At 36.4% G+C, this 23912-nt stretch overlaps 1 protein-coding gene across 1 annotated transcript; it reads left to right on the forward strand.

The window, feature by feature from the left end:
- Positions 1 to 298: 298 nt before the first annotated feature.
- Positions 299 to 1783, forward strand: LOC105049885 (probable GDP-L-fucose synthase 1). Its single transcript, XM_010929665.4, has 2 exons — positions 299 to 477; positions 569 to 1783. The coding sequence occupies exons 1-2, from the start codon at positions 315 to 317 to the stop codon at positions 1543 to 1545; spliced, it is 1140 nt and encodes a 379-aa protein (XP_010927967.2). The 5' UTR covers positions 299 to 314; the 3' UTR covers positions 1546 to 1783.
- Positions 1784 to 23912: the final 22129 nt, after the last annotated feature.

Below are 23912 nucleotides of genomic sequence, written 5' to 3' on the forward strand. Positions count from 1 at the left end.
CACTTACCCAATGAATTAAAGCTGGTTTGCCTAACTAGTTCCTCTGCTCCACTTACCCAATGAATTAAAGTCGGCAAACAAAACAGGTCAACGTTTACGCCCCCAAAAAAAACAAAAAAAAGGTCAACGCACAGAGTGTTATCAAGACTCCCATTTGATCTCATCGTAGCCCATTGCCGCCTATCCCCGGCATTTCCATCACAAGAACGCGGGAAAAAAAGGGGCGGCAAAATATCATGTATATTTGTGAACCACATCCCATCCGAACCTAAAAAAAAAAAATAATAATAAAAAATAAACACATTCCTCGCATCATGTGCCATCGTGCCACTTTATGTACCGGTGCGGTAAGCAACGAGAACCTAATAAATTCCTCTCCTCTAACCAAGTCCGCCACTCTCCGGCGGGCTCTCCCAAACTCTCCAGTCTCCTCCCTCTGGGTAAACGAAGAGAAAAAAATGGGAAGCCTCGACTCAGGTATACTTCTCTCTCATCTCATTCTATTTCGTGATATCCATTACTTTCCCCTTTTAACCCTAACCCTACTCCCAATATCTTATCTTCTCAGATACCACCACCACCGTGGGCTTCTTCCTTTCGGACAAGTCTGCCAAGGTGTTCGTCGCCGGCCACCGCGGCCTCGTCGGCTCCGCCATCCACCGGAAGCTGGTCTCCCTGGGCTTCACCAACCTCCTCCTCCGCACCCACGCGGAGCTGGACCTCACCCGCCAGTCCGCCGTCGAGTCCTTCTTCGCCGCCGAGCAGCCCCGCTACGTGATCGTCGCCGCCGCCAAGGTCGGTGGCATCCATGCCAACTCCACCTTCCCTGCCGACTTCATTGGTGTTAACCTCCAGATCCAGACCAATGTCATCGACGCCGCGCTCCGCTGTGGCTCCGTCCGCAAGCTGCTCTTCCTTGGCTCCTCCTGCATCTACCCCAAGCTCGCCCCCCAGCCCATCCCTGAGTCCGCCCTCCTCTCCGGTCCACTCGAGCCCACCAACGAGTGGTACGCCGTCGCCAAGATCGCCGGCATCAAGATGTGCCAGGCCTACCGCCTCCAGCACGGCCTCGACGCCATCTCCGCCATGCCCACCAACCTCTATGGCCCCTTCGACAATTTCCACCCGGAGAACTCCCACGTGCTCCCCGCTCTCATCCGCCGCTTCCACGAGGCCAAGGTTTCTGGCGCTAAGGAGGTCGTCGTCTGGGGCACCGGCTCCCCCCTCAGGGAGTTCCTCCACGTTGACGATCTTGCTGATGGTGTTGTCTTCTTGATGGATCGGTACTCGGGGCTGGAGCACGTGAATTTGGGCAGCGGCAAGGAGGTGAGCATCAAGGAGCTGGCCGAGATGGTCAAGGAGGTGGTGGGTTTCCAAGGGGAGCTTGTCTGGGATGCGACGAAGCCGGATGGGACCCCGAGGAAGCTCATGGATAGCTCGAAGCTGGCGAGGATGGGGTGGGAGGCGAAAATCTCACTCAAGGATGGGCTCGTCAATACCTACAAGTGGTATGTGGAGCATGTAGCAAAGCAGCAACAGCAGTGATGTTCTGATCGTCTGGTGGTACCTTTTTTTCTCTTCTTCCATTCGTGTTCTACCTGATGGTTTTCGATTACATTGTCGTCGTCGTTGTTGTTCTCATATCAGTATGCTTTTGGGGAGAGGACTTAATTAAGATCAAATTGTTATCTACATGCATAATCCTGGATGGATTTGTAATGCTATATTCTTGTTGATTTTACGAATAAAAGAGCAGCGCTTTGCTTGTTAGATTAAATCAAAATTTGTCTTTATAATTGTTGAAACCTAAAGGAATTGCATATTTTGATATAAGATGCAGTTCAGAAGAGTAATGCTTTGCATATTCTCAGATGCAGATAATATATCATGGAAAAAATAATAGTCTCCTTTTGAGAGAAGATACAGCATCAGGGTATTATTCACATCTGCAGAGCATCTATATGTAGTATAGAAAATGATTACAAGTGACCATTTAATTCTCAATGTTTCACTCCCTTTTTTTGCCCCTCTGGGGTGGGGGAGGGAAGACGATGACATTGGAACATCAGGTTCCACACCATGCCTCTGGTTTAATTTGGTGTTCTTCTGAGCCTGTGTTTCCCTCATGTTGGGATCAAATGAACTATCAAAAATTGAAAGCATTGCTAAGATAATTTAAAGTATTCAAACCACACCTACTTTACCATTTATATTTAGAATCTAATATCAAGCCTAAATCCATAGACCCTCCCTAAATGCAGAGCTAATTGCAATAATTAACACTTTGGCCATGGCACCTAGTCACCAATTTCTACGGCATTCATTTTTTTCCTCATAGTCTCTGGACCCACCTTCTTGGCAAATCTGATTTGTCTGCTTGAGTTCATTTTCTCCCATTCCTTGCTTATCTCTTGTCTTTTCATACTCATGATGGTAAGTTGATGATACTTCCCGGCTACCTTCCTTGAACCCCTTGATTCTTTCTCAAAGGCCACTTTCATCTCTTGATATAACGCAAAATGCATGAGGTAAGGATCTGAAAACTTGCATTTAATATTGACCTGAGAAAGGATCGCAAAACATGAATGTAATGCAAGGTCACTTGATGTAAGGGATAATTTGATAACTGCTTACACTTTACACAATGTTAAATAGTTTTGCTTCAGAAATTAATTTTGAAAAATTAAAATTTATGCCAAAAATAATAATTTTTAGACCTTTAGACTTGTAGATCTACCCATATTCCATAGTATATCTGGAAATCAACCTAAGCATATGTCATTTTTTAACAGTTTTAGTTTTGGATTTCAGTGTTTTTTGGAGGGATTTTAGGTGGGCACATTCCTTACCAATTCATGCTTATGCACTATCAGTTGTAAATCAACTGGAATCATATAATAAAACTTGCATTTAACCTAAATTCACAAAAAAAATGTAATTTTTTTTACAAAGAAAAGGGGAAATAATGTTGAGAGTTATTTGTTTAGGTGCTTCCTTTTCTTTCTGAGGGGGAGGGGAATCTGGTGATGATTTGACTTGATTTTTTGAATATCACCTTTTAGCACCATGTTTAGATGAGCTTGTTCCTCTACAAAGCAAAGAACAAGCTTCTCACCTCCCTCCTTGGTGAGATAGTGGGAGGAAATTGAACTTTGGAACATGGAATCAGGACCTAATTTGTCTCGATCATCTTGAATTGGCTGGTGAGAGTTGGGGCCTGGGATAGCTATAGGACCTTGGGTCCATATGTACTAGCATATCATCGTTTGTAATGTTTGGGACCAACTAGGCTGGTGGCTAATTTTGCTGGGAACAATCCGGCCAAAGCTTCTGGCAAACAAAAGAGGGCCCAAGGCTTGGTTGCACGAGAGAGGAAGAGGAGACAAGGGCAGAGGGAGAGCTCAGGGCCCTTCTTTTTGTTATTCTCAAAGCATTGGTGTTGATATCAATATTGGTGGCATTAAGCCAACATGGGTGCTAAATAGCTTTCCTAATGCTAAAATATAACAAATAAAATATAAGATCCTTCTAGACATTCACTAAAAATGACAAACAACACAGAAAAGAAAGAAAAAGATAGCATCCCGGTGATTCACTATAAAGCCAAGCCATCCCAACTTGACCCTAGACTTGGGAATGAGACTTAAAACCTTGTTGTATAATCCTTTTGAGTCATTGTTGGTTGGTACTAGCTCATGCTAAAAATATGGAACCAACTTGATCGAATACATACAGGGATCAACCAGCTTAGTCAATACCTAGGATGCATTAGTGCATCATGGCCCCATACACATCTAGGCCTATAAGGCACATACTACTAGCACAAAAAAGCCATGCTAGCTAGTGTATGTCAAATCAAGGTCAAGAGACTGGGGAATTATTAGGAACTTAATGATTCTGGTGGCTTGCTATCCTACAAAAAAAGGGGGATAGATTTGCAAATCCAAAGGTTTTGGGAAAATGAAGAAGACTTGTAGCTTTCTAGGGTCTCTAATTAGGTTATGGTGGTAGAATATATTATTTAGGGTTAAGAAGCTACAAGGAAAGGTTTCTAAATATTCAAGAGTTAAAGGTCAGGTTCTGTTTCGTTATGAACATTTTTCAACAATATGCATGGATTTTTGGTATTTGAATGGAAACTTCTAGGAAGGGCTGTGAGGGCCTCTTAGGGTTTGAAATAAATTTTCTATTTCTATGATTCTATGGGGATGAATTAAATAGAAATAATGTTACCCTTTTTTTGAGGAAAAATGAGGTTACCAATTAACTTGAATATATTTAGACTTGGATCAACGGGTTCAACATCAAAGAACATAAAAATGGGATAGAAAGATACCATATTAGAAAAAAAATTGAAGGGAGGAGGAACTACCAAAATTGACTTTATTTTCCTTTCAACGAAAACAACTCAAATACTATGTACAAATGTTAGTCTATGTTAGCCACTAATTAAAGAGATAGATAACTGAATAATGTTTTCTTAGTGATGAAAGGACTTCACTATTACTCAAACTAGCACTAAGACTCTTTAGTATAATTTGACTTAAGAAAAATGCATTTATTTAAAACTGAAACTCCAGTAAGTTCAAACTGTAACAAGTTCTAAATTGCGACCTTATCAATAAGAAAAATTGAGATCTTCAAATCAGCAAGTGAGATCCACTTAATGAGGAGTTCAGCATGTATCTAGTCTCATCTTCTTAGCTTGGATATTGCTCGATCAATTAATTGTGTATTTAGAGCTCAATCAATTAATTGCTTCTATGCTTCTTTCTAACCTCTAGCAAGCATTTAACATTGTTGATCTAGTGCTGCTGCTTTTTGGCTCCATTCCTTCCGCTGATGTGTTTCATGAGCCTTTCTCAAGATTGATTGATGCAGTAAAAGGAGAGGATAACAGGTATTGATAGATTATAGGCTAGAAAAAGGTTAGGATTAAAGAAAGAACAATTAGGATTTTAGAAAAACTTGAAGTTTCTGAAGTTCATTGATAAAAAAACTGACAAAAGATGGCTACAAACCTATGTTGCAGCACTTAAATATTAGGATTACAAATATTTCTTTTAATCCCAACCCTAGATTAACTATTTTAAATCATAGCCATTGAAAAGTTATTAAAATAAACCTTGAGCTACAGTACTCGGGAACAATAACAGAACTACAGTAACCCATGAACAGTAATTTATTATAATAAAATAGCAATTAAAATAAATAATCTATTTAAAGTTTAACTTTAAGTTTCTGCATCATTCTCCTCGGCTTGAAAAACTCGACTCCGACGAGAAAGCTTTCAAAGTTTCAACATCTGGATCAATCTTCTTCAACTTATCTTCAGCAATTCAGGTACTCTCACTAGCTGGTTTACCCAAGCACTTCATCAAGAATCTTTTATATTGATTACCTCTTCAAGACTTGACTTCTTTGATATCCAAAATATCTTCAATAACGTCAACTGAACCCTTAGGATATTGTTGAATCAGATCTGAAACTTCAACCACTTCTCCATCAAAATCCTCAAATGGATACAAATTTGAAACATTAAACACTGGACTAATCCACAGGCCTGATGGCAGCTCAATTAAATAACCATTAGAGCTTATTTTCTTCAACACTTTGCAAAGCCAAACTTTCTTGACTTGAGTTTGTGGTAAGTACCTTTAGGAAACCTCTCTTGCCTCAAATGCACAAGGACCAAGTCTCCTTTCTCAAATTCCTTGACACGACGATGTTGATTGGCTGCATTCCCATAAGTCTCATTGTTGGTTTTTAGTGCAACTTTTACCTCCTTATGAACTCATCAAATGTGATCCATAAATGTCTCTCCAATATCACTAACTCTTGCTCCTTATAGCAAAGAAACTAAATCAATGGCATATTGAATATCCTTCATCGGCGGTAAACCTTGTGGTAAGTTACCACTAATCAAAACTGAAAACTCCTCTAATAGTTGCTGAATTTTTGGTGGCTGTTGAAGGGATTCCACCATCTGGTCACTTTCTACTACTTTACTCATTAGGGCATACACTACATCTGCTTCTTGGTATTCTAATTCAAAATTTTCAATCGATAAAAAGCCACTAACTTTGTTAGCTTTGAAGAATCAGCTGTTTCTTTTGTTTCCTCCTTTAACGGATGCAAGGTATACTTTTTGTTATCTCTATAGAAAGAATAAGTGTTTGGCTTAGCATGATGCTTCGTGTTATGATCATATAACCAAGGCCCTCCAACAAGGATATGGCCAAGTTCCATAGGCACAACATCACACAATGCTTCATCATCTAAATTAACCCTCATTGTAAACTTACCAAGCATCAAGAAGTAACTAGTATTTCATTATCCTACTTGAGCCAACAAATCTTATAGGGATGAGGATGTTTTTCAATAGATAGCTTTAATTTTTTCACAACATCTTTCGAAATGACATTCTGCATGCTACCTCCATCAATAACTAAATCACACACCTTCCCACCATAAAGAACGCATGTTCGAAAAATACTACGTCTCCTTTAATCTTCCTCTTCTTCCTTATTTGTGGTTGTTATCGCTCTCCGAACCATCAACGATTCCCTTTGAACGGGATGGACATCTACTTCTTCACCCTCTTCTACATAGTTATCATAAATTGGCTCTAGCTCATCATATTCGTCGTCTTCTGGGTCTACTAGGTTCACTCATCGCTTAGGACTTACATAAGAGTTATAATCCTTTTCTCCACGCATGAAGCATCAACTTTGTGAGCTGCTATTCCCTTTTAAAGTAGTAGGGACAGAATTGTTTTGTCCACCATAACGCACCACAATCTTCCCCTTATCACTCCGGCCAAAAGCACTTGCGCCACCTCCACTTGGCCGATTGTTTGCATGGATCTCTTGACTGATTCGCTGAGCAATTTGCTCACTTTTAGTACTTCGAACAAACCTCATATTCTTTTGCATTGCATCACTGAATTGTCCGTCTATGGGCTTCCTTGCACCATATCTCCACACTCATTTTTTCACTAACAAAACATGTTGCCGAGCATCTTCAAGACTACAAACAAACAACCCCCCATCTCATCTCTAATAGATTGGTTTAATCCAGCAAAATAACAAGAAGTTATCTGTTCATTAGTTTCAGCCAACTCTACTCGAATTGACAAGCTATAAAACTCCAAAGTATATTCTTCGATCGTCATACTTCGTTGCTTCAGAGAATGGAACTTCTCATGCAACTCCATCGTATAATTAGCTAGTAAAAATTATTTTTGCAGCTTCATTTTCATGTGTTCCCAAGTGCTGACCTTTGGTTTACCTTATCGCGCATGTTGCTCTTCAACTTTCTTCCAACATTGAAATGCAGTGCCCTTCAATTTAAGCTTCACAAACAGCATCTTTCTATTTTCAGCCATAGGCTTCCACTCAAAATAATTCTCCAAACTAGCTTCCCAATCTAAATAATCTTCGGTATGCATCTTTCTGTAGAAATTAGCAATTTTAATCTTGATTCCACCGTGGTTTAGATCTAGGGCATGAATCAATCGCTCCTCCAATCTACCTCGCACCGCATTATCTACAGCTCCAGCATCACAAAAGGGATTGTCAAAATCGCCCAGATCAGTTTCATCCTTAAGACCACCTTTTGGCATGTCTATTGGGTCATGGCCGTCTTCTGGATTTTCCACATGGGCTGCCATAGGTTCATGTCACCATAAAGCTTGAATAGCTCACAACAAATCTTCAATCATACGCCGCATCTCAGCCATATCTGCTTGCTGACCTTGATTTCCTTTTTCGCGACTTTTAGCACATCCAACTATGGCTTAGGAAAAAAAATGCTAATATGATCTAATAGGATCCTTGCTCTGATACCAAAATTGATGCAGTAAAAGGAGAGGACAATAGGTATTGACAGATTATAGACTAAAAAAGGATTATAATTAAAAAAAATAATTAGGGTTTAGAAAAATCTCAAGTTTTTGAAGTTTATTGATAAAAAAATGACAAAAGATAACTGCAAACCTATGTTACAGCACTCAAATATTAAAATTATAAATATTTCTTTTAATCCCAACCCTAGATTAACTACTTTAAATCCTAGCCATTGAAAACTTATTAAAATAAACCCTGAGCTAGAGTACTTGTGAACAGTAAACGACACAATAGTAACCTATGAATAGTAATTTGCTATAGTAAAATAGTAATTAAAATAAATAATCTATTTGATGTTTAATCTTAAACTCCTGCATCATTAATGATGATCTTGATCATCTTATAAGTTTTCCAAACCTATGAAATGAGTTATTTCTTATGATTGATAAGGCATCGGGCATCCTTCAGGAGATATGGAAAAAAATGAGGTGCCCAAGCTTATTTTTAGTCTTGGTAAAAGATCTTTCTTGAGGGATCGTGTTGCCTTAGAAGAGATCAGCAACTTTTTTTGTGTAAGCCATATTCTTACCTTTGCATGAAGTACAATGTGTATGACAACCCCCTCTCGTTTGCCATCATCTGTAAAGAAATGAACTTTCCTGCTTTCTTTGGTTTATTATACTAGACCTTTGTTTTCAACCCATCTCCTTCTCTCAGATCCATGTACCATATTCTTATTTCATCATTGTTCTTTTCTTTCTTTGTGTGGTATTACTGTAGTTCCCTCTGTAAGATCAATACGATTAGTTCTAGGCAATCACAAATTCACAAAAATGTTTTCAAATTTTGTTCTACTTTCTCCTAGTACCTGTCATTCCTTAATTGCCCTAGGTATTGCCATCATGCCCTTTCTGTGTGATTTTGGCTCATGATCTGCCAGCATTTTTTGCTACAGTGTGGAAGTTCGATGTGAAGTTCTCAAAAGAATTTTCATTGTAAATGTGAGAACATGTCAATCCTTATCATATGAGCATAGTTATAAAAATTGGATGGTGACTGACTCGGCCAAGGGACCAGTGCATCATGGTTATCGGTCCAACCACCAAGTCAATCATTCGGATCGGACGATAGTTAAAAATATAAATTTTTTTAAAAAAATATTAAAAATATGTATAAGATTAAAAATATGTGTAACTTTTTATAATTTTTTTGGTTTAAATATTACTAATTAAAACACATTGATCTACATTCTACTCTTTAATTGCACCATATATAGTAAAATCCTGATTTATCTATTTTGTTAACAAATGTAAATAAGGTTTTATGGAATGTAGGAAAAACTATATAAAAATTATTGATTTACTTTTTAAATAGTAAAGATCTAAAAGTATCCAAATGCATAAAATGAAGTATACTTTTTTTTGTTTAATTTTGCACCAAAGAAAAAAAGAATTGATTATTTTTCTTTTTTTTATTGGAAGAATTGGCTATTAAGATATTCATCAAATAACAGCTTCTGAATAATGTAGATACAATTTCTATCGCTAATAGGTTATTAGAAATTAATTGTTGTCTTTGTGATTGATAGGTTCCCAACCAAAATCCTGATCAAGGGTTCAAATCCTATTTGAACACTATTTTTGAACATTTTTTGAAGGTAGCTGGTTCACCCACTTTTTAGCCACCCAGGTCACCGGTTTTTCCTGAAAACTGTTCAGGTCAGTAGTTCTCAGCTGGTTCAACTACATTTTCAGTTCTATGTGAGGGCTGGACTGGCCAAGTTTTTCAGCTTGACTAGCCGGTCTATTCTGGTTGTTATAACTATGCATATTAGGATTTTTCCTTAGCATACCAAGTGAACTTTGTTTATATAGAAGAAAAATCAGTCAATCCATTTAATTCTATAGATATAGAAAATTCTTGGCTCTCTTATTTTAGGATCATTCACTTTGTCTTAATCCATGGTAAAGTTATATCAGATTCCCCTCTTAATCCACAAGGTCTTGACATAAAGTCCTAGTAACTGCTAAACTCTTTCCAGAAATATATATATTTTTCCTTTCATCATTATGTATAGTGAGAGTCAACGTGGAACCATTTTTCTTACCCTTAAAACTACTTGGCGAAGATGCTTCTCCAAGAAATTCACAACCACAAGATGAGGCTGCACCCCAAGAGTTCTGCCTTCTCAATGATTCTCATGGGCCTTAGCCATCTCCAGTTCTGTTTCCCATGCTCACTCGAGATTGGGTTCAAGTGGTCAACCCTACTTTCTATCCTTCTGGTGTTTCATCTCTTAACATGATTTTCCGTTCCTTTTAAGTTTCAGGATGAGATCCTCAGACCCGGTCCCCATGATTCTTTTTCTGTCTTTTTCTCTCCTGTCTGCAATTCTAATATTTTTAGGTTCGTGGTTGCCTAGGAGATAGTTTTGGATGGAGAGCTAACTGAGAGTGAATCATCATATGGTAAGTTTGAAAACACAGATGCATAGGCTGGTAAGCAATCTGTTCTTTCTGATCTTGCAAAATGATATGGTTAATAATCCAAGTGTAGTTGATAAAGATGATGGTCTACTAGTGTCCTAGGGTGCTGCATTTTCTATTTTAAATAAAAAAAGTACAAACTGACACCGTTGCTCCCAATCTGTCATGAGAATTCAGCTCTAGAGCCAAATTAGTGGCCTTATAGGTGAATTCTGATTTCTCAGATTAAGAATTTTGACTAGAACCAAGGTTCTTTGCAAGGCTTGGAGCTTGCTTTTTTGACTGCAAGTTTCCTTAGTTTAATTCTTAGTCTGCTAGTTGTAATACGAGGCAATCAATTAATAATCTTTAGATCATCTTGTTAATTTTCTGAGACTTAAATGTCTACATCTCTAATGAACTTTCTATTATCTGGGATGAAATTTGGTCTCTTTCTTTGATCCTAAATTAACTAAGATGAGCAAGTTGTCAAGAACTGACATGCCAGAATTTAGTAACTGAATAACTTCACTGCCAACTGCCCATCGAGTTGTCATTATAATTATGATTTTTTTAATGATAGTGAGCGCTACAAGTCAAGGTCTCTACTTATGGTCACCTTTATCATTGAATATACCATGATCCTGTTCCAAGTGCTAGTACACTTGGTTCTGATCTTGCATTGTGGTCGTCTGCTGTTGCATAATGGTGATTATGCCCTGACAATCATTTACACACTTGAAATGCCTTCTTTTATTACCATTGAAACCAGTTCTTCTGTGATGAAACTTGCCATCTTCCTTTAATGAAGTTGTAACCGTATCTTTTTGCCAGAGTTAATGAGTAGGTGTTGAAAGTTGAATAGGTGTCTCCTGTAGAAGCCTCATTTTTTCCGCAACTTGATGAGCTTCATGTAATGATCTGTTATGTTGCACATTGTTGTTACGACAAGAGCTCCTCCAGCATAGCTGATTGATGGCTTCCTTGATGCTTCTGCTTTCTTTGGCTGTTATGGAAAGATCGGAATAAAATGTTCTTTAATCAAAAGCAGGAGACATATAGCAACATTATGTTGCATACCCAGCCATCATATGATTATAAGGGGACTCCTAAGCTATACAGCTACCATCAAGCGAGTCAAGATATGCTAGAAAGGCTACTGATGAGCTGAAGCTTGTCTTTGAAATCTGATGTTTTGGTGTGGGAGCCTTTGGATGTCAAGAATCATAACTGGGCCAGATGGCAATTCCGGTGTCCAAGAAGTTGGCTTTTCGAACTCTGAATTTGGTTGGCCATTCTGGAGTAGCATTTAATGCAGAAAATCTGTTCTTTTGTGACAATTTCAGATGGCCAAGGTCATGTAGTTGTGCAGTGGATTGGTGGCATGTAGAGCCATTTACCTGGGGGCTTAGTAGGTATACTATGATGCTGTGCATTGGTTGTGTTAGTGTGTTTTTGAATCTTGTGGACTGACAAACATAAAGTTAATGGGAATTCATAAATAAATCCGTAGAGTTGAACATAAAGATCGATACTTATGGCTATAGTTTTATAGTTATAGAGGTGAAGGATCCTGAAAATATAGAATTCTTAGTAAATTGTTGTTCAGAATCTAAAAAGTTCATGACAAGCACATTAAAAAGCAAAATTCAGTAGCAAAAATCAGATATCGAATAATCTTCATAAAGAGTGGATGCGAGGTTTCCCTAGATTTTAGGAACATGAAACCATGATGAGAGTTGTTTATTTACCTGTGTAGTCCAAAATCTTGATCACTTTCCCTCTTTTCTCACTTGGTTGAAATCCATGAAAGAGCAATATTTTGAGTGGAGGTGGAGATTCATTCCATACTAATTAATTATATGCAAAATATGAAGATGATTCTTTTTTGATGACTAATTATTTATAATTGTGTCTCCCAGAAGACAATTAATATTTCAAATTGTAGGGGTGAGCTGGGTTCATGTGTTCAGTGAGGGTCTGCCAGAGTCCTATGTGATGTTAATCCTGCAAGTGGTTGGCTTTTCAGTTTCAATTTTTAGGTCAATGGCAAGTTTGATTGAAGAACAAGCATAACTTCATGGTGAATGTAAATTATTAGAAAACAAGAACAGCCATAAATTTATCTTTTTCTTTTCCCCCAAGGATAACTGGAAGCGCCATCTGTTAGATTTATGTAGGTCAAATACTTGAAAACAACACCATATTCTAACTAGAATCTCCACATATGTGGAGGAAGGATGCAACTACCAGACTATAGCCAAGGTTTCTACTTGGTTATTTTGCAAATTTATTATTTTAAAAATTATTTATTATGTACAATAAATTAGATAAAAATCTTCATTTTATGTTTCAAATTAAAAGCAACTCTCCACTTAAGTTTAAATTAAAAATAATTTTTCATTTTAAATATAAATTAAAAGCAACTATCCATTTCTAACTGAAATGACCATTATACCCTTATACCGTCGTACAGTTATATAACAAAATAGTATTGTTTTATAATAATGCAGTACTATTTTCTAATATCGCAGTATTATTTTATAATACGTAACGTAGTACTGATTTATAACAAGGCATTACTGTTTTCTAATATCACAGGTTGTTTTATAATACTGCAATACTATTTTATAATAAAATAGTACTGTTTTATAATAGTGTTATATTACAATAAGGCAGTATTGTTTTATAATAAGGCAGTACTGTATTGTAATAAAGAAGTACTGTTTTGTAATACCCTTACATCATAATAAGACAGTATTGTTTTACACTAAGACAGTATTACTTTATAATAAGACAGTACTATTTTCTAATATCACAGTATTGTTTTAGTATTGGTTTATAACTGCAGGGGTAATTTGATCATTTATGCCAATTGAGGATAGAGTTGGAAGTGGGCTAGGCCGGACCCCAGCTCGAGCCCAGCCCAAAATTTTTTATTGGGCTTCGGACCGGGCTTAGGCCTGAAAATTTTTAAAAGACCTAGACCTGAGCTCGACCCGAACAGATCGGACCAACCCACCACCAACATCACTCCTGATTTTCTGTTAAAAATTAAAAAAAAAAAGGCTAAAACCCTATAAGCCCTAACCTATTCCGGTGGCTAGTCATGACGACGACGATGCCCGCTAGGTCTCCGACGACAATGATGACCTCCTGGCTCCTAGAGCTCGAGCTTGGCCTGGGTGGCGCCATCGAATTCGATGAAGATGATGCCTGTCTCAAGGTCGTGGGCATGGGTGGTGAGGAGCCAGGCGACAGCGATTGCGGTCGAGATTGGCATGGGTGGCGAGACTGGTCGCAGACCTTACCGACACCGTTGAAGAGCTTGTCGGATTCTATGAGAGAGATCGAGACGATCGAGGTACACTGGACAGTGGGGTTTGGGAGCGGCGGTCAGAGGGAGATGGGGGCTTGGGAGCTACAGTCGAGGCTCGAGAGAGTAGCAGTTGGATGGAGATGGGGTCTTGGAAGCAGCAGTCGGAGGGAGACGGGGGCTTGGGAGCGACAGTCGAGGCTTGAGGGAGCGGCGATCTAGAGAGAACGGGCGCGACAAAGGCAGACCTGTGGAAAGGAGAGCACCTGCGGGAGATTGGAGGGGGGAGCCCGACGCCGCTGAAGAATGGGAGGAGAGAGACGGCGGAGATCAACGGCCGGCGGGAGAGTAGGGAGGATCGGGAGTGAGGACGGCAACGGTCGACGGACGGATCCAGCGCACCTCGATGGGAAAAATCGGGACCCAGGACTTCGGAAGGGAGAAAGATGGAATGAAGCCCTTGATATTTGGACTCATAATTGGGCTAAACTTTCGAGCTCGGGCCTGGGCTGGATCCAAGCCGGGCCAAAGGTAGGCCCGAGCCCGGCCCGAAAGTAAAACAGGCCTTATTTTTTGGCCCAAGCCCGGCCTGAATGGTTTCGGGTTGAACCCAAAACCTGGCCCGGCCCGAGCCCACTTCCAGCCCTAATTGAGGAGTTGCTTTTACGTGAAACTCAACTGGAGAGCTACTTTTAAATTTAAACTCAAACGAGAAGTTTTTACTAATTTACTTTATTATATAAAATATTTGATAAATTCAAATTATCTCTTTTGGTACTGTTTCTTTTAACAATCTTGCGAAAAAACAGTCAAATTCTTGGTTATTTTGCATGGCAAGGAATTTCTGAACTGGATTCTGAACGGTCTAGATCGCCCTTCCTTCATTAAAAGGCAATCACTTGGTAGCTGGAGTCTTCCACCTAAGATAATGTATCTCTTCTAAAATCTTCTTGGAATTTAGGATTCATGCTCACTTCCTAAGTGCAAAAGTGTTTCTAAAGTATCCACTTTCCTTGCACCTACTTCCCAAGTGAAAATGTGTTTCTACATTACCTGCTTTCCTGCATTCACCCACATCTGCTCCCACACCCCCTCCAGATTCCAGCAACCAAGTCTATGGGGACTCTCACGGCTTGTCATATGTTTAATTGGTAGTGAATGACTCTCTGGGTTCTAGAAAGGATACTGACCAGCTGAAGCTTATCTGTCTTTGAAATCTGATGTGTCGGTGTTGGAGCCTTTGATTGTCAAGAATCATAACTGGGCCAGATGGCAATTCTGGTGTCCAAGTTGGCCATGCTGGATTGAAGCTTTTAATGCGGAAAATCTGTTCTTTTGTGATAATTTCAGATGGCCATGGTCATGTAGTTGTGCAGTGGATTGGTGGATTGTAGAGCCGTTTAGCTGGGGGCTTAATAGGTATACCATTGCTGTGCATTGGTTGTATTAGTGTATTTTTGAAACTTATAATGTCACGCTCCCGATCCGAAATTGTGAATCAAGGGTCATGGCAACCGCCGCATACTCGTAGAAAACTCTTCCATAAGCATACAAGGCATCTTATCATGCTATCCTAAAACCACAGCGGAATAATTAGTCAATAATTCAAATCCAAAACATAACGATCTAAATTTCTTCTTTAATATCTCAATAAATTCAACAATGATTCATAGACTTTACATCAAATTCAATAAGACTTCAATTTAAAATAAAAGTATGGAGATTCTGCTTCTGATCACTCTTCCATTCATATCTTGTATCATCTTAATTCCTCAACATCTGTAAAAATAGTAAAATAGGAGGTAATGAGCTAGACAGCCCAGTAAGCAATGATCACTTCTCAACAGATTTTATCAGGCATTTAAGTAAATAATCATTTATAGAAAATAAGCATATAGAGTTCATCAATTCGAAATCAATTTCAATTATGCAACATAATTCATACCAAATTTATTTCTTTTTCAAAAATTTAAATTTCTTTCGAGATTTCAATTTCTTTCATTCTTAAATTCTTTTCGTCAACCATGCGCTATGACCATATTTTTCCTGTGGCAGGGTCATAACACCGCATATCTTCTTGCGGTGAGCTGCGAATCATCTGATAGCAAAGTCCTTCGGAACCGCTGGTCTCTCTGACGGTTTGTCGCTGGTCTCTCTGATGATGTAAACCCTCAGGACAAATCAATTGCCAACGTATATGCCCCCATTGGCGGGGTCCTTTACATAGTCAGGTTGTCAATTCATATTGTTTCTTATATCATAATTCTTCATAAATTATATTTCATATTCTAATTTCGATAATAAAATTTATAATCATGTAGTATCGAAATCAATCAATATAATGCATCATAAAATCAATATGTTCAATCATGCTTCATCATAACATTTCAAATAAGATATTTTCATAACAAAATACCATTCATCCAATTCATGCATCGTTTCACAAATCATGTCAGAAAAAATAAATTATAATTTACCGATAAATCTAGAAAAAATGAAACATTACTTATCTCGAACGTATTCCAATAAATCCACATAATTCTATAAATTTTCTTCTAAAAATTCTGTTCGTAGATCATATTGCGATATCCCATGATCAAACATCCACAATCCTATACAGAATCAATTTCAATAATTAGAAAGAATACGAATACCATATTTCAACGGTTTAGATTAGATCCGATCATCTAATTTCATCTAATCAAAATCTAATTAGGACCTAAACGATCTAAAGTTTGACTATCAGATCATATTGGATTTGAAGTGATAGGATCGAGGTTTCTTCATCGATTTCATAAAATCAAGTAGAGAGAGACAATTAGAGGAGAGAGAATTCATGAGGTACAATTCAAATTGATCAGGTGACACAATCCAACATTACGATTGGTCCAATATCTCGATTGATGAAATCAACATGATCAAATCAAGTCATGGCTAGATCGAAATCATGAATTATCAAATCTAAAGATTCATAGTCTGATTAAGGTGGGTGCTAGTACGTTGTCTGACAATCATGGATCAGGATTCTTCATTAGAATCAGATCAGGACTATTAAAAAAAATTTCTTCATTCACTAATCTTTTTAGAGAGAGAATCAATCAAGAGAGAGAATATTTTAGAGAGAGAAAACTCATCTTGGATTCTTCAGACAATATGATTCAACAAATCCGATCGATCGGATCAAATCATGTTGAAATTATCATGTGGACAATTTAATAAAATCATGAGAAATAAAATCTAAAAATACCTGATCTGATCAAAGTGGATGTCGGTGTACCGTCCGACGATCACAAATCAAAAATCCATCATGAGGATCATTTAAATTCATCATCATTCTTCTCAAAATTTTAAAAATCTTAGGAGAGAAAAATAATCTAGAGAGAGAATTTTAGAGAGAGAAAATCTAATTCTAGAGAGAGAAAATACTAGTTTAAGCTGAAGGGAGAGAGGAAAGAGAGAGAAACTCTCTTTCTCATATTTTATTATTTATATCATTATTTATTAATTAATTTATTTTATTTTTTCTTTCTTCTTTTGTTTCTTTCTTTTTTTTTTTTCTTTTCTTCACGAAAGAGAGAGGAAAGAAAATTCTATTTATTATTATTATATTATTATTATTTTTCTTCTTCTTCTTTTTCTCTCTCTTTTTTTTTCTTTTTTTCCTTCTTCTTTTTTCTTTTCTTTTTCTTTTCCTTCTTCTTTTTCTTTTCTTTTTCTTTTCTTTTCTTTTCTTTTCTCTCGGGCTCCTTCCTAGCCGAAACAGGGGACCGGTAGGTCTCCTCCCTTGACCGGCCGTTCAGGCCACGGTCGACACGGCGAAGGCTGACGGCAGAGGGGGGTAACTCTCTCGAGTTCGGAGAGGCAAGGCCGACGGTCGGTAGTGATCGCCGACGTCGGAAAACCAAAGGGAAGAGACCAAACAGGGGTCCCTTCTCCGATAAAAATCGACGACACCCGTTGCCGGCAGTCGTGCACAGAGGCATGGGAAGAAAGAGAAAGAAGAGAGAAAGAGGAGGAAAGCTTACCTCGGCCTCCGGTGATCCCGTCGGTGAGAAATCACGGTGAGCACGATCAAAGGCCGCAGCTTCAATCGGAGGAATTAGGGAGGAAAAGAGGGGAAAAAGACTGGTGAGGGGTCTCTTAGGAAGGGGGAGGTCTCTTTATAGAGAGCCCTAGGACTCCTGATCATCCTAGGACTCCTGATCATGGTGGTTTAATCGATGAAGAAGACTCCCGGTAGGAGTCTTCTTCCCGGTTCCCCTGTTCTTGTTTTTTTTTTGTTTTTTTGTTTGGGCTTTGGTGGGCTGGGATTCGTTACTCGAGCCGGGCCTCACATTCTTCCCCTCTAAAAGAAATTTCGTCTTCGAAATTTTTTCTTGCTTGAGTCTTCATAGTTTCTTACTTGAATCTCATCCACAAATATTTCAATATTCTAATTCTTGATATGAATTCATTCTTAAATCATTTCATAAGAAAAAAATCGGTACATCAAATATCGATCTGAAATGGAACCATTCATTTTCTTATTTATCAAGATCAACATCTCAAAGATTTTCAATATTTCAAGATTTCAAAATTATGATCTCATTTTCTGTAAAAATTAATGTTCAATATCTCATGACTCAAATTAAAATCAAATCTATCTCTTGTGAATAGAAGAAGGTAAATGTCTCTATTCTTGCATAAAAACTTCATTCATCATCATTTATTTATTTATTTATTTTAAAATATTAACCACTCTTAATTTCAACCCATCATAAGATAGAAAAACATACTTCTATGAATCATATGATGACATCCCAATCAATCAAAATTCAAAAATATTTTCTCTTATTCGTACTTTCAAAGGTTGAAGATTTATCATTTCAATCTCATTCTCGAACTTTTGATATTTTAATTCTCGATACAACTTCATCATTAAGTTATTTCATAAAAATCAATATCACCATTGTTGATTGAATCAATATCACTATTTCTAGTCATCAAAATTTTCTTACTCAAACCCTCAAACTCTTAAATATTCTAATTTTTGAGCAAATTTTATCATTAAGTCATTCCATAATAAAAATCAATAACTCAAAAATTGATCTAAATCAAAACTATATTTTTCTTATAACCAAAATCAATGTCTCTATTCTAAGTAAGTATATCAATTTTCTTTATCTAAATATTAACAACTTTTAATTAATCGATTCATTATCAAATTAAATTATAAATAACTCTAATTTATCTTTTATAGAATAATCGTCAATATCAATAGATAACCTCAATCTTTTTTATTTAGTCAGAGAAATAATAATGATCAAAAGAGTCCAAACTTCAAATTTTATTATACCCTGGAGATAAATATTTGAGTATAATAATCTAAGATCGAAATCATTATTCGATAAACAATCTCAAATTCTTTCTATAAATAGAGAATTATAAAATTTAATTCTAGATAGAGAAAATTTATCTCTAAATATTCTAAATCTAAAATCAAAAATCAAAGGTCCACTCATCCTAAAATTAGGATGCTAATTATTTTTTGTAGCATAGTAGGTGGAAGCACTACTTTTAAAAAAAAATCACATTAGGATATCCAAAATAATTTAAAATTTTAAAATATTATTCTTTCTAATATCAATAAATTTTTTGTATCAAATAATATCATCTATCAAAATTTTTTTAACTCAAAGAGTCAACATTTCTGACTTACTCAAAATAATCTAGATTACCATGCTTCCGCTGCGCACTCTGATCTAACAATCAAAATTTCTAAGGTTCACCAAAAAAAAAGTTTGATCAAATTATTTCTTTATCTTATCGATAGAAAAGATCTAAAATTTTAAATTTCAATTGAAGTCAAAGATTAACTTTCGATTCTCATTCATACTTTTACTGGTGTACAATAATCTTGATTAACCCTTGAGTCCAATATCATATTTAAAACCATCATATAGATTTACTATAATCAATATGAATTAAATCTTAATTCTCATATCAATTCAATTCGATAATTTATAAATCAAAATTTTTATAAGTCAAATCAATGAAAAAAAAGATCCTTCGATGCTCCACCAAATTTGGACATAATCAGAATATATAAGAATTTCAAATCATTATTTTTTTTTCTAAAATTTCTATCATCAGGATCTTCAATATCTATCAAATATCCTTTCATAACAATCATACAAGCTTCAAAAAAAATCAAATCTCCATTTAATAATAGATTCAATTAGGGACCTCGTTAACAAAAATAAAAGAACTCCATATCAATTTCTAAATTCAAAATTTTAAATTATAAATTCACATGAATTTTTTAATCTGAAATAAATATAAATCAGATCTTTTATTTTAATATAAAGATATCAATTTTTCATTAACAACCTCAACAATAATATCAGAAAATCTCTTGATCAACTTAGATACGAAATCTTTAAATTAAAATTTTATACACATCATGTAGTCTCCAAGAGACATAATAAGATCTATTATCTAGATCTGAGGATGATGATTAAAGATTCCGGTATGATGAATGTTCTACAACCTCATAATCGATTTCATCAATAAGAAATATGTTTCTTTGTCTTCAAATATGCATCCATCCTAATATGCCACTTTATATATGATCCACATACCAAGTTCATTTTCGATAAATATTTCAATGAAGCATCATAAAAAAAAATTTTCTTAACCCATTCTGAAATAATATTTTATTATCAAATCTTTATCTTACCAATAATAGTCAACTTCTCAACTAAAAGTAATATCATAGTATTATTCTCACATCGAATTTGAACTTACAATTCACTTGAATAACCAATGATCAAATTAATAACCACAATGCACAATAAAATTTTATGTCAATCCCTTTTGTAATTACTTTCAATCAAAATCTAACTAATTATATAATGATCAATAGATCATCCATCATATTTCAAACTCCATATGTCATAATCTCTTACGATCCTTTTATACATAATCTCAATGTTTAATCAAAATTTATAAATATTTCTTCCACTACAATCATCAAAGATTTATACTATAATGTCCCTAGTGTCTATCCACTTACACCCATTCTATATCTGATTCTATGTTTCATAATTCATTCACTTATGCTCTGATACCACTTTAATTGTCACACCCCCGACCTGAGATTGTAAATCGAGAGTCATGGCAACCGCCGCATACTCATAGAAAACTCTCTTCCATAAGCATGCAAGGCATCTTATCATGCTATCCTAAAACAACAGTGGAATAATTAGTCAATAATTCAAATCCAAAACATAACGACCTAAATTTCTTCTTTAATATCTCAATAAATTCAACAATGATTCATAGACCTTACATCAAATTCAATAAGACTTCAATTTAAAATAAAAGTATGGAGATTCTGCTTCTGATCACTCTTCCATTCATATCTTGTATCATCTTAATTCCTCAACATCTATAAAAACAGTAAAAATAGGAGGTAATGAGCTAGACAGCCCAATAAGCAATGATCACTTCTCAACAGATTTCATCAGGCATTTAAGTAAATAATCATTTATAGAAAATAAGCATATGGAGTTCATCAATTCGAAATCAATTTTAATTATGCAACATAATTCATGCCAAATTTATTTTTTTTTCAAAAATTCAAGTTTCTTTCGAGATTTCAATTTCTTTCGTTCTTAAATTCTTTTCGTCAACCATGAGCTATGACCATATTTTTTCTGTGGCAGGGTCATAACACCGTGTATCTTCTTGCGGTGAGCTGCGAATCATCTGGCAGCAAAGTCCTTCAGAACCGCTGGTCTCTCTGGCGGTTTATCGCTGGTCTCTCTGACGACGTAAACCCTCAAGACAAATCAATTGCCAATGTATATGCCCCCATTGACGGGGTCCTTTACATAGTCAGGTTATCAATTCATATTATTTTTTATATCATAATTCTTCATAAATCATATTTCATATTCTAATTTCGATAATAAAATATATAATCATGTAGTATCGAAATCAATCAATATAATGTATCATAAAATCAATATGTTCAATCATGCTTCATCATAATATTTCAAATAAGATATTTTCATAACAAAATACCATTCATCCAATTCATGCATCGTTTCACAAATCATATCAGAAAAATATATTATAATTTATCGATAAATCTAAAAAAAGTAAAACATTACTTATCTCGAACGCATTCCAATAAATCTACATAATTCTATAGATTTTTTTTTCAAAAATTCTGTTCGTAGATCATATCGCGATATCCCATGATCAAACATCCATAATCCTATATAGAATCAATTTCAATAATTAGAAAGAATACGAATACTATATTTCAACGGTTTAGATTGGATCCGATCATCTAATTTCATCTAATCAAAATCTAATTAGGACCTAAACGATCCAAAGTTTGACTATCAGATCAAATCGGATTCGAAGTGATAGGGCCGAGGTTTCTTCATCGATTTCATAAAATCAAGTAGAGAGAGATAATTAGAGGAGAGAGAATTTATGAGGTATAATTCGAATTGATCAGGTGATACAATCCAACATTACAATTGGTCCAATATCTCGATTGGTGAAATCAACATGATCAAATCAAGTCATGGCTAGATCGAAATCATGGATGATCAAATCTAAAGGTTCATGGTCTGATTAAGGTGGGTGCCAGTACGCTGTCTGACAATCATAGATCAGGATTCTTCATTAAAATCAGATCAGGACTATTAAAAAAAATTTCTTCATTCACTAACCTTTTTAGAGAGAATCAATCAAGAGAGAGAATATTTTAGAGAGAAAAAATTTTAGAGAGAGAAAACTCATCTTCGATTCTTCAGACAATATGATTCAACAAATTCGATCGATCGGATCAAATCATGCTGAAATTATCATGTGGACAATTCAATAAAATCATGAGAAATAAAATCTAAAAATACATGATCTGATCAAAGTGGATGTCGGTGTACCGTCCGACGATCACAGATCAAAAATCCATCACGAGGATCATTTAAATTCATCATCATTCTTCTCAAAATTTTAAAAATCTTAGGAGAGAGAAATAATTTGGAGAGAGAATTTTAGAGAGAGAAAGTCCAATTTTAGAGAGAGAAAATACTAGTTCAGGCTGAAGAGAGAGAGGAAAGAGTGAGAAACTCTCTTTCTCATATTTTATTATTTATATTATTATTTATTAATTAATTTATTTTATTTTATTTTTTTTTCTTTCTTTCTTTTTTTTTCTTCACGAAAGAGAGAGAAAAGAAAATCTTATTTATTATTATTATATTATTATTATTATTTTCTTCTTTTTCTTCTCCCTCTTTTTTTTTCTTTTTTTCTTCTTCTTTTTTATTTTCTTTTTCTTTTTCCTTCTTCTTTTTCTTTTTCTTTTCTTTTTCTTTTCTTTTCTCTCGGGCTCCTTCCTGGCCGAAACAGGGGACCGGTAGGTCCCCTCCCTTGACCGACCGTTCATGGTGAAAGCCGGCGGCAGAGGGAGGCAACTCTCTCGAATTCAGAGAGGCAAGGCTGGTGGTCGGTAGTGATCGCCGGCGTCGGAAAACCAAAGGAAAGAAGAGACCGAACAGGGGTCCCTTCTCTGACAAAAATCGGCGACACCCGTCGCCAGCAGTCGTGCACAGAGGCACGGAAAGAAGGAGAAAGAAGAGAGAAAGAGGAGGAAAGCTTACCTCGGCCTCTGATGATCCTGTCGGTGAGAAATCGCGGTGAGCACGATCAAGGGCCGCGGCTTCAATCGAAGGAATTAGGGAGGAAAAGAGGAGAAAAAGACCGGTGGAGGGTCTCTTAGGAAAGGAGAGGTCTCTTTATAGAGAGCCCTAGGACTCCTGATCGTCCTAGGACTCCTGATCATGGTGGTTTAATCGGAGAAGAAGACTCCCGGTAGGAGTCTTCTTCCCGGTTCCCTGTTCTTGTTTTTTTTTTTGTTTTTTGTTTGGGCTTTGGTGGGCTGGGATTCATTACTCGGGCCGGGCCTCACATGTAGAGTGTAGACTGACAAATCAAATGGTAATGCATAAAGTTAGTGAGAATTCATAAATAAATCCGTATAGTTGAACATAAAGCTCGATACTTATGGCTATAGTTTTATGGAGGTGAACAATCCTTAAAATATAGAATTCCAGCATCTCAAGGACATAGGGATGGAGATTGTTAAGAAATGTGATGGCCTTCCTCTAGCCATTAAAGCGGTTGCAGGGGTGCTATGCACAAAGGAGAGGACCGGGAGAGCTTGGAGTGGAGTTCTTGAAAGCACCGCATGGTCCGCATCTGGGCTTCCTGGGGAGGTCAGGG

Source organism: Elaeis guineensis, chromosome 8 (genome assembly GCF_000442705.2).
Source record: "Elaeis guineensis isolate ETL-2024a chromosome 8, EG11, whole genome shotgun sequence".
Taxonomy (NCBI): domain Eukaryota; kingdom Viridiplantae; phylum Streptophyta; class Magnoliopsida; order Arecales; family Arecaceae; genus Elaeis; species Elaeis guineensis.

Bases quoted from the DNA above. Each gene is read 5' to 3' on its own strand.
- LOC105049885 (XM_010929665.4), top strand. From the start codon at position 315: ATGTGCCATCGTGCCACTTTATGTACCGGTGCGGTAAGCAACGAGAAC. The intron at 478-568 runs GTATACTTCTCT...TTATCTTCTCAG, and splicing joins AATGGGAAGCCTCGACTCAG to ATACCACCACCACCGTGGGC.